Source organism: Schistocerca cancellata, chromosome 11 (assembly GCF_023864275.1).
Source record: "Schistocerca cancellata isolate TAMUIC-IGC-003103 chromosome 11, iqSchCanc2.1, whole genome shotgun sequence".
NCBI lineage: Eukaryota > Metazoa > Arthropoda > Insecta > Orthoptera > Acrididae > Schistocerca > Schistocerca cancellata.
Window position 1 is genome coordinate 17,713,991 of NC_064636.1, and position 12,519 is coordinate 17,726,509.

The 12,519-nt window shown below is 48.6% G+C and overlaps 1 protein-coding gene across 1 annotated transcript in view; it reads right to left on the reverse strand.

The window, feature by feature from the left end:
* Positions 1–12,519, reverse strand: part of LOC126108832 (uncharacterized) — a 195,597-nt gene that overhangs the window by 168,327 nt on the left and 14,751 nt on the right. Inside the window, exon 2 of the mRNA XM_049914196.1 lies at positions 9,327–9,491. Coding sequence (XP_049770153.1) covers positions 9,327–9,491 — 165 coding nt within the window. The remainder of the gene's footprint in view (positions 1–9,326; positions 9,492–12,519) is intronic.

Consider the following 12,519-nt stretch of genomic DNA (forward strand, 5'->3'; position numbering starts at 1 on the left):
GCTAGCATGAGTTTCTTAGAAGTAGATACCTTAGGGGTTGCGAAGCAACTCAAATCGCTTGATATGGGCAGGTCTTCAGGTCCAGATTGTATACCGATTAGGTTCCTTTCAGATTACGCTGATACATAGCTCCCTACTTAGCAATCATACACAAACGCTCGCTCCCCGATAGATCTGTACCTGCAGATTGGAAAATTGCGCAGGTCGCACCAGCGTTTAAGAAGGGTAGTAGGAGTAATCCATCGAACTACAGACCTATACCATTGATGTTGGTTTGCAGTAGGGTTTTGGAGCATATACTGTATTCAAACATTATGGATCACCTCGAAGGGAACGATCTATTCATACGTAATCAGCACGGTTTCAGAAAACATCGTTCTTGTGCAACGCAGCTAGCTCTTTATTCGCACGAAGTAATGGCCGCTATCGACAGGTGATCTCAAGTTGATTTTGTATTTCTAGATTTCCGGAAAGCTTTTGACACCGTTTCTCACCAGCGACTTCTAATCAAGCTGCGGGCCTATGGGGTATCGTCTCAGTTGTGCGACTGGATTCCTGATTTCCTGTCAGGAAGGTCGCAGTTCGTAGTAATAGACGGCAAATCATTGAGTAAAACTGAAGTGGTATCAGGTGTTCCCCATGGAAGTGTCCTGGGACCTCTGCTGTTCCTGATCTATATAAATGACCTGGGTGACAAGCTGAGCAGTTCTCTTAGGTTGTTCGCAGATGATGCTGTAGTTTACTGTCTAGTAAGGTCATCCGAAGACCAGTATCAGTTGCAAAGCGATTTAGAAAAGATTGCTGTATGGTGTGGCAGGTGGCAGTTGACGCTAAATAACGAAAAGTGTGAGGTGATCCACACGAGTTCCAAAAGAAATCCATTGGAATTCGATTACTCGATAAATAGTGCAATTCTCGAGGCTGTCAATTCAACTAAGTACCTGGGTGTTAAAATCACGAACAACTTCAGTTGGAAAGACCACATAGATAATATTGTGGGGAAGGCGAGCCAAAGGTTGTGTTTCATTGGCAGGACACTTATTTTTTTTTTTTTTTTTGGTTGGGTTTAAGGGCGCTCAACTGCTGAGGTCATTAGCGCCCAGTCACTGTTGTTTGAGCACATGGAATCTGGTAAAACTCAAGGGGATGGAGGGGACACCAGAAGGACCCGACAAAGATGCAGACAAAATAAGTAAAAAGATTAAATGTCCTTGGACAAGCCAGTTAAAGTTATAAAACGCAGAATACGAGCAGCTGCTCGAGCGTCATCAGCTAAAACATCTGGTAAAGTAGATGGCAGGGACAGGACAACACGAAATTGACTAAAACGGGGACACGACAATAAAACATGGCGCACTGTTAATGCCTGACCACAAGGGCACTGCGGGGCTGGGTCACCGGAGAGCAGGTAGCGGTGGCTAAACCGGCAATGCCCAATCCGCAACCTGGTCAGAAGGACCTCCTCGCGCCGAGATGGTCGGGAGGATGTTGTCCAAGCAGTTGGTAGCGGTTTTACTGCCCGGAGCTTGTTTCCTTGGAGGGATGACCAAGCATCCCACCACAACGACACAAGCCTCTTACAGACATCCGCACGAACGTCGGATGACGGGACACAATGGGAGGCTGGCCGAGGCAGGAGGACCGCAGCCTTGGCTGCAGCATCCGCAGCCTCATTCCCAGGCACTCCCACATGTCCGGGAACCCACAGAAAGCTGACAGAACCACCATTATCAGCCAAAGAATGGAGGGACTGCTGTATCCGTTGTATCAAGGGATGGACCGGACAGGGAGCTCCAAGGCTCTGAAGAGCACTGAGTGAGTCAGAGCACAGTACATATGATGAATGGTGGTGGCGGCGGGCATACTGAACGGCCTGATGGAGAGCAAAAAGCTCGGCCGTAAAGCTGGAACATTGGTCGAGGAGCCTGTATTTAAAAGTGGCGGCCCCGACGACAAAGGCACAGCCGACACCATCGTCAGTTTTGGAGCCATCGGTGTAAATAAAGGTGTGACCGGCAAGTCGAGCACGAAGTTCGGCAAACCGTGAGCAATACATTGCAGCCGGAGTACCATCCTTCGGGAGTGAGCTGAGGTCGAGATAAATATGAACCGGAGCCTGGAGCCAAGGTGGTGTCGGGCTCTCACCCTCTCTGAAGGTGGTAGGGAGGGCAAAATCCAATTGTCGAAGCAGGCGACGGAAGCGGACTCCGGGGGGCAGCAGGGCAGACACATACAACCCGTACTGACGGTCGAGAGAATCGGCGAAGAAGGACTTGTAAGTGGGGTGGTCGGGCATAGACGACAGCCGGCAGGCATACCGACACAGCAGTACGTCGCGCCGGTAGGTTAACGGTAACTCGGCAGCTTCAGCATAAAGACTCTCGACAGGACTAGTGTAGAAGGCTCCGGTCGCAAGACGTAACCCCCGATGGTGGATGGAGTTGAGCCGGCGTAAGAGGGACGGCCGAGCGGACGAGTAGACGAAGCTCCCATAATCCAGCTTCGATCGGACTATGGACCGATACAAGCGAAGCAGGACAGTGCGATCCGCTCCCCAAGATGAACCGCTAAGAACTCTGAGGACATTAAGGGAACGTGTACAACGGGCCGCCAAATAAGAGACGTGTGGAGACCAACACAGTTTCCTGTCCAACGTGAGCCCTAGAAACTTAGTTGTGTCCACAAATCGGAGAACAACGGGACCGAGATGTAAGGATGGCGGAAGGAACGCTTTATATCGCCAAAAGTTGATACAAACCGTCTTTTCTTCGGAGAACCGGAAGCCATTTGCCACGCTCCATGAGTAGAGGCTGTCTAGACAACGCTGAAGGCAGCGCTCCAGGAGGCATGTTCTCTGGGCACTGCAGTAGATCGCGAAGTCATCGACAAAGAGAGAGCCTGAGACATTAGGTGGAATGCAATCCATAATGGGATTGATCGCGATGGCAAAAAGGGCTACGCTCAAGACGGAGCCCTGAGGCACTCCGTTCTCCTGGAGGAAGACGTCGGACAATACGGAGCCCACACGTACCCTAAACTTTCGTTCCGTTAAAAAGGAATCAATAAAAAGGGGCAGGCGACCGCGTAGGCCCCACCTGTGCATAGTGCGGAGGATACCTCCTCTCCAACAGGTGTCATAAGCCTTCTCCAAGTCGAAGAACACGGCTACCGTTTGGCGCCTTCGCAAAAAGTTGTTCATGATGAATGTCGACAAGGTCACGAGGTGGTCAACAGCGGAGCGGCGGCGACGAAAGCCACATTGGACATTAGTAAGGAGCCGTCGAGATTCAAGAATCCAGACTAACCGAGCATTAACCATGCGCTCCATCACCTTACAGACACAGCTTGTAAGAGAAATGGGGCGGTAACTAGAAGGAAGGTGTCTATCCTTCCCGGGTTTGGGTATAGGAACAACAACGGCGTCACGCCAACGCATGGGGACTTGACCTTCGGTCCAGACGCGATTGTAGGTACGGAGAAGGAAGCTTTTGCCCGCCGGAGAAAGGTGTGCCAGCATCTGAACGTGAATGGCATCCGGCCCCGGAGCAGAGGACCGGGACAGTGCAAGCGCACGTTCGAGTTCCCGCATAGTAAAGGGGGCATTATAGGTTTCCAGATTCAGCGAGTGGAAGGAAGGTCGCCGAGCCTCTTCTGCCTCTTTCCTGGGAAGGAAGGCAGGATGGTAATGGGCGGAGCTTGAAACCTCCTCGAAAAAGCGGCCAAAGGCGTTGGCGACAGCCACCGGATCAACAAGGACCGCATTACCTGAGGTCAGGCCAGGTACCGAGGAGTGGGCCTTAATGCCCGACAGCCGGCGCAGGCTACCCCAAACGACGGAAGAAGGAGTAAAACTGTTAAAGGAGCCGGTGAAAGAGGCCCAACAAGCTTTTTTGCTGTCTTTGATGACTCTACGGCATTGCGCTCGGAGTCGTTTGTATTCAATACAATTCGCCAACGTAGGATGGCGGCGAAAGGTGCGTAAAGCACGTCGGCGAGCACGGATAGCGTCCCTACAAGCCTCGTTCCACCAGGGGACGGAAACGCGACGTGAAGAAGTAGTACGAGGAATGGAACGTTCGGCAGCATGGATGATAACAGCCGAGAGGTATTCGACCTGACTGTCACAACTGGGAAAATCGTGGTCCGGAAAGGTTGCCAGGGATGAGTAAAGTCCCCAGTCAGCTTTCAGTATGTTCCAGCTCGAAGGACGTGGGGATGGGGTGTGGTGCAGGAGACGAACGACACAGGGGAAGTGGTCGCTCGAATAGGTGTCAGAAAGGACATACCACTCGAACCGACGGGCAAGAGTGGTAGAACATATTGAGAGGTCCAAGTGGGAGAAGGTATGAGTGGAGTCCGAGAGGAAAGTCGGGGCGCCGGTATTGAGGCAGACAAGATTGAGATGGTTGAAGACATCTGCCAAGAGTGAGCCTCTTGGACAGGATGCAGGAGAGCCCCAAAGGGGATGATGGGCATTGAAGTCGCCAAACAATAAAAACGGCGGGGGAAGCTGAACGATCAGGTGCATCATGTCAGCCCGACTAACGGCAGACGACGGTGGAGTGTAGATGGTACAAACTGAAAAAGTAAAAGCAGAAAGAGTAATGCGGACAGCTATTGCTTGGAGTGGGGTGGTCAATGGGATGGGATGGTAATAGACATCGTCCCGAATGAGCAACATGACCCCACCATGAGCTGGGACACCGTCCACAGGGGTAAGGTCATACCGCTCCGAGGTATAGTGGGTAAAGGCAATACGGTCAGTCGGGCGCAACTTGGTTTCCTGGAGTCCAAGGACGAGCGGACAGTGCAGGCGGAGGAGCAGTTGTAATTCCTCCCGATGAGATCGAATACCTCTTATGTTCCAATGAAACAACGCCATCGCTAGTCAAAAAGTTGTGGGAACGAGACGGGGGAAGAGCTGGTCACCTCGACGGCCGCGGAGGGCCAGGTTGCGAGGGAACAACGCTACAACCGACGGGAGGCGGATCCGGTTCCATCGACTGGTCGCCAGCTGCGGCCGCTGTCCCTGGTTGTGTAGGAGGGGCAGCATCATTTGCCGACGAAAGGCCAGCTGAGCGCCTGGCAGCAGAGCGTCCCGGCGAAACTGAGGACGGCCGGGAGCGGCGACTCACGGATGGAGCGTCAGTCGAAACGCGCCGGGGTGGAGAGGGGGATAAAGATTTCTTCTTGGAGGCCTTCTTGGAAGGCCGAGGAGGCACAGGGACGGTGGGCTGGACCCGAAGAAGGTCCTCACGCGCGGGGTCCGTTTTGGAACGCCGGACCTCGGAAGCCGGGGTCCGGAACGTTTCCCCGATGGACGCCTGAGAAGAGGATCGCTTCTCAGGTGGCGTGTGGGGGGAAGGAGGAGGAAGGATGGCCCCTGGGGCAGAGGGGGTGGGGGCCACGGGGGAGGAGGATTTGGAAGGGAGGGATTTGGGAGGCGGAGGCAGAGCCCCCTGATGGGCGGAGGAGGCGGAGGGGGGATAGGAGAGGGGTGAGGATACCGCGGAAGGAGTGGACACAACTGAGGCAAATGAAGTGGTCAATGGCACGGGATGGAGGCGGTCGTACTTCTTCCTGGCCTCAGAATAAGACAGCCGATCCAAAGTTTTGATTTCTTGTATTTTCTTCTCCTTCTGATATGCGGGGCAGTCTGAGGATCTAGGCGAGTGGACGCCAGGACAATTAACGCACCGAGGTGGTGGGGTGCATGTATGTTCCTCACGAAGAGGACGGCCACAATCGCCACAGAGGGGCTCAGCCTCACACCGTGACGACATGTGCCCAAAGCGCAAACACCGAAAACAGCGCATAGGAGGCGGAACGTAGGGTCGCACGTCACACCGGTAGCACATTACCTTTACCTTCTCTGGGAGAACGTCCCCCTCGAAGGCGAGGATAAAGGCCCCAGTGTCGATGCGACGGTCTTTGGGGCCGCGCTGGACTCGCCGGACGAAATGCACGCCTCGGCGCTCCAGGTTGGCCCTGAGCTCCTCATCAGATTGTAGCAGGAGGTCACGATGAAAAATAACCCCCTGCGTCCTATTGAGTGCCAGATGTGGGACAATGGAGACTGGGATGTCCCCTAGGCGGTCGCACGCCTGGAGCGCCGCCGACTGTGTGGCGGACGTGGTCTTGATAAGTACGGACCCTGAACGCATCTTGCTGAGAGCCTCGATTTCCCCGAAGATGTCCTCAATGTGCTGAACAAAGAACATGGGCTTGGAGGTGGCGAATGTCCCCCCATCGGTCCGAGAACAGACTAAATAGCGGGGGAAGTACTTCGCTCCAAGCCGGCGGGCCTGTCCCTCCTCCCATGGAGTGGCCAAGGGGGAAGGGGCAGGAGAACCAGAACCAGAAACGGTACTTTTTCTTTTAAAAGACTCGGCCGCAGAGCGACCCGATACGTGGTGACGTTTCATCTGCGAAACGTCCGCCCCGATACCACCCACTCCGACCAGGGGCTCTCCCCACGGGCGCCACCCAGCCGCAGCAAGGGCCACCTGGCAGGATGACCATTGCCGGGAGTCCTGATGCCCCAAGGAGACGGGCATCTACTCCTTGGCCGACGTGGGGAGGGTGCAGCTCAGGTATCGGCAGTACGATCCCTGTGTTGTCAGGGGGCTACAACCTAGAGGGTACATGACGACCCCACCACAACGGGCTGGCTACCGTGCTGGATTTCTGGTGCCATGGAAAGTCCATCATGATCGCTGGTGCAGATGGAGACGCACTATGGGCGTAACTGGGACAACCCAAAAGGCGTTTAGGCCCAATTTGAGCAATAGTGGGTATGGTTACAACGCCGGTGCAATGCTGAGTGCCAAGGTCTGAGTGCACTTAGGACCAGTGGTACACCACGTAAGGTGTCCTTCCCCAAAAGGCTCGTACTTCTGTAGAAATTTAGAAAAATGGAGGTCAAACCCCAAGGGGGACCATCACATGGAAGGCCGAAACGGTTGAACTCCTTTTAGTCGCCTCGTACGACAGGCAGGAATACCTCGGGCCTATTCTTACCCCGGACCCGCAGGGGGGGGGCAGGACACTTAGAAGATGCTACAAGTCCACTAAAGAGACAGCTTACACTACACTCGTTCGTCCTCTGCTAGAATATTGCTGCGCGGTGTGGGATCCTTAGCAGGTGGGATTGACGGAGGACATCGAGAGGGTGGGGGGGGGGGGGAAAGGGCAGCTCGTTTTGTATTATCACGAAATAGGAGAGAGGGTGTGGCAGATATGAAGATATGATACACGAGTTGGGATGGAAGTCATTAAAGCAAAGACTTTTTTCGTCCGGCGAGATCTATTTACGAAATTTCAGTCACCAACTTTCTCTTCTGAATGCGAAAATATTTTATTGAGCCCAACCTACATAGGTAGGAATGATCATCAAAATAAAATAAGAGAAATCAGAGCTCAAACAGAAAGGTTTAGGTGTTCGTTTTTCCCGCGCGCTGTTCGGGAGTGGAATGGTAGAGAGATAGTATGATTGTGGTTCGATGAACCCTCTGCCAAGCACTTAAATGTGAATTGCAGAGTAGTCATGTAGATGTAGATGTAGGTGTGTGTGTGTGTGTGTGTGTGTGTGTGTGTGTGTGTGTGTTTGTGTGTGTTTTTCCACAAAAAAACCACTCGACCAATTTCACCCAAAGTTTGCACAAATATCCCTCACAGTCTCGCGCCAATTGCTGTGGGGGTAAGAACAACCTTCCTATCATAGTTCAGAAGATATGACAAATAATAAGATGCAATAAAAACAGCCGCATCGTGTATGATATTTTAATCAATACTTCTTTGCTACTAACTCTACTTCCACATATGCTGCTGAATGTATCTACACAAATATTATCATTATGCAGCACATAGTTAAAGATATATGATGTCATACACACTGAGATGGGTAAAAAATGCCCCATCGTGCATTACGTTTCAATGTATTTATCGAACAATGGAGGAAATGACAAACTGCTACAGACCATAAGAATGACACGTTAAGCTGCAGACAGACACACATGGCAGGGCCACCTGTGAAAGCAGCCATGTCATATCAGCTCTGTTGCAATCATTGACAACTTCTTACATTGATATGACTACCAACCACCTGTTCACCAGAATGAATGGCCACTGCCAAACTGTGGCCAAGACCAAAATAACCACCCCGTGTCACAACATGCAGCCGAGCATAATGTACTCTATTTCGAGTCACTTCATTACACGAGCTGTTCGGATCTTCCCCTCCACCACTAGCTTTTCTGAAATGTGCAGATGAGCGTTATCGGTACGACACATTCTTTGCTCCCTTAATTAGTCTGGCCTCAAACTACGCTAACCTACTGTCCCGACAACCCTTCACCCAACATTTTCCACCCCCCCTGTCCTAACACCATCTCCGCATTCACACCTCCCACACTCTCTGTGTGTCACCCTCCGCCAATGCACCTGCTCACCTTTCCCCACTCCTCTTCTTTTTGCTCCCCCCCCCCCCCCCCCTCTCTGCCCAACACCCTCCTGACAACGTGCCTGTTGGCATTCTAGTCCCTACACCTCTGACAAACAGCATTCTTCAGTCCCCTGAACCCACACACTACCCACACTACCAACCCTTCCACTACCCCCCCCCCCTCCCCCCTCCGAATGGCTACTTCCATTCCACATGTCAATTGCATTCTGGCCCAAGCTGCCAGAGTTGGTGGTCGTTTGTGAGGTGTGTTTGCTTGTGTGAACGAATAAGCATCTTAATTGTACCTGCCTGCAATTTAGCATTTCATCTTCACAGTAAGTAGCTCTCTCTTCCTACACTATTGATACTCCAACCTGGGGTTTCCATTGTTTAATATGTTTATCTTTACTATTGAGTCACTCCTGCAGTCTAGTCAACTTAAAGAAATACCAGACACCTGGCAACACTTTTGACAGCTTTCAACTGTGAAGCATAATGGTTGTAAGTGAAAACAGCTGTCATCTACATAGGTATGTCTTTCAGACACTGCCATAAAGACGTTTACAAAAACACTTTGCAGATATTACACTAAAAGTGCAGATCTTTTTTTTTTCTAATAGAAAATTGGCAGAACGAATACCCATGCAATACCGGGTTTGTTAACTAGTGTTATAATAAATAGTGATCCTGACTTAAAAGTTCAATGGTCTTTAAATAATTATCCAACAGATACTACACACTACACGTGTACCCTAATACAAATTTACAAGACTTTCACAAGTCAGCCGACCCTAACACAAATTTACAAGACTTTCACGAGTCAGCCAATTGTGCAAGCACCAGAGAAGCGTGTACGTACGAAACAACGCACTGCTCCACCTACCCTGGGCAGAGTTCCCTCTCTGGCCGGTCGTCGGGTCCTCGGCACGGCAGCGCACCGCGACCCACTTCGTCATCGTAAACCGGCAGTGCCACCGACGCGGCCATCGCCGCCTCGTGGTTGCAGTTCAGTGGTGCCGTCAGTGTGGCAGAGCCGATCGTCGCCATGCTGAAACACAGGTAGACTGACCTCAGTGCAAGGTGCTACGACAAAATTCTGCCACAGAATAGATTAGACCCATCAAAAGAAAGTGACACATAAATAGGATGCAGTCACAGGGCTTAGAAAGATGAAAAAACAACAGAAAAAAAATCATACAATGTTTTTGTACGTACCATCAAAAAGCTGCTAGAGAAATTTATTTTGTAACAACTAGATTTAGCAAAAATTTTTGGTAGTATATCCAATAATCCCTTTCCTCAAAGCTACGGAGCAACATGAAGCAGATTTTATATGCAAGTTTTCTCAGTTATTTGTTAATGGTGTGCTTTCGGGTGCTCAGCAAAGTTGTTTATTCCACTTTGTGCACAATATTTTGGCAACTAAACTAGACCTAGGAATCTGAGAGAAACTGCGTATTGTGGAATATCAGTGCGCACCCTGAAAACAAAATGAGCACCAATGGGTGTAGTGGATGCTGGTGATACAGGGTGAGCACAAAGTCTTGCCCCGATTATAGCAATTTATTACAGAATAACCGTTTGACATAATAAGTTACATTTGATGCCGCTACATAGGTTAGAGTTACTAGCTTTTTTTTTTTTTTTTTTTTTTTAAGACACGTTAGAAAACCTCAACGTGTGCTCCCTCGGTAGCTCGGAGAATGTCGAGGCAGTATCCCAATTCCCGCCAGGTGTTTGGTAATGTGTGTTCTGTCGCAGTACCCACAGTGGCTAGTATCCTAGCCTTCAGTTCGTCGTCGTCAGCAACTGGTGTGACGAAGACTCTGTCCTCGATATAGCCCCAGAAAAAAAAAGTCAAGGGGTGTAATATCTGGAGAGGGGAGTAATGTCCGGATCAGTGGATTGGAAGGAACTGTCCAACACCCTAGTCACTCCGCTCTCCAGACGTTATGCCCCTTGACTTTTTTTTTTCTGGGGCTATATCACAGAGTCTTTGACATCACATGTTGCTGATGTCAATTAACTGAAGGCAAGGACACAAGCTGCTGTGGGTACTGTGACAGAACACATGTTATGAAAAACCTGGTGAGAACTGGAACACCACCTCGACATTCTCCAAGCTACTGAGGGAGCACACGTTGAGGTTTACTACTGTAAGTGGTCTTAAAAAAACTAGTAACACTAATCTATGTAACAGCATCAAATGTAACTTATTATGTCAAATGGTTATTTTGTTATAAATTTTTACAATCAGCACAAGGCTTTGTGCTCACCCTGTATAACTGCACAGTAAAAAGCAGCGCAACACCTACTATACTCCACAGCCCGATCCGAGGCCACGTGGCGAGTACACACGAGGGGACAGCTCGTAGCACCAGCATCTGAAGGAGACTAAGTCAGCTGTCAAAACATCGTACAGAAACGTATTTCCTGTGCCAACCACTTCATCTCTCAGGACTTGCACACAATGCCCCACCCCAATTATTTGCTGGATATTTTCCAATTTCTGGCTTCAATTACACATTTATGTTGTACAGCTCTTCTAATACCATACAAGTTAAATCAAAAATTTAATGTAGTACATACAGTGAAACATGGCATTATCATCAATGGATAGTTCACGAAATTTATGGGACGCATATCTTACAAACAATTCAATGCATCAAAAAATGGCACAATTCATTCGGGTCAGATTCGGGTTATTACTGTGATTTTAAAATATATACATGCCATGCTAAGACAAATTATGACGATAGCGTCTCTGAAAGTGCTATCACAGAGAACACACTTTATATCTAGGTAATTGGTATTCTTCACCAAAATTATTGATGACACTTCCACACAGTTATAAAACAAATTTCATTTTAACAGTACATGCGAATAGACAGAATATATCAAAAAGATATCTGTAAAGTAAAATTAATGATGGAGGAATACAATGGGAAGCTGCAATCGAATGCCTGCTATAAAATGGAAAGGTAAACGAGGTACTCATATTACGACGATAAAACACGAACCAGTACACACGATTACCCAAGGACCCAATCAAACTTCGAACCCATGTCGTTTTATCGAGTACAACAAGTGAATGATTGGAACTGATCAGGATATCAACAATTTTTCTTTTATTTGTCCGATATAGGCTTTCAGTTCCTACACCTTGGGCAAGAAAATAATTAATGCGAAAAACAGAGTTATGTCGATTATAGTCGAATCATTCCTGAAGGCATACCAAAACCAGATTATAAAGGACAAGGCTGAGTGTTGTGTGGAGATTTACTAGACTGCACCCAAAGCATTCGGCCCATTTTCCTAAGCATACTGATCCAACAGCATCAAAATCAAGGCCATCAAGACTAAGGTTTGCACAAGAATAAAAAACATAGTGAAACAAAACGGGACTGCAAGGGATACAAAGTCCTTTTACACATATCTTTGTGTTTTGAAGGATTATTGGTTTGCATTGTTGCTTTTTGTAGAAGTGCAAACTGTAAATGTATTCGGGAATTAGAGATAAATGTCGTTGATTTATATTATACTGTACTGATTGATAACAAATCTTTTGTGGTATTCCTAACAATTATTACATGAGGTTACAATTACTCATCAAACACTTCACAAAATGAAAACAGTTTGATTTTACACATGTACTTAAGTAAGCCGTGTGTGATCAGTACAACATCAGAATGATTTGCTGAACTGTGGAATGGCATGAAGACCAAGCAATTGTGTTGACATTTTGGATCCAGACCACTGGAACTTAAATCTTAAGTTAAAGGAGTAAACACTCTAACCAGTGCTACAAATAAAAATTAATGACTTCTTATGCTTTTTATGATGTAGATTGATGTAGATTTGAATCTACTGAGAATTTAACTTCAGTATCATTGAGTATACAGGGTGTGTCACCTATAACCTACACTGCAAATATTGCAGAAATGGGAACGGCTATTTATGCGCTGTTTTTCCAGAACGGAATGGTAGTCAGGGGCTCTTACTACTAGTCAGATTTTTATCATCCTTAGGAAAGGTATTTTTTGCGCAAACACACACTTTTTAAATTTAACAATGTA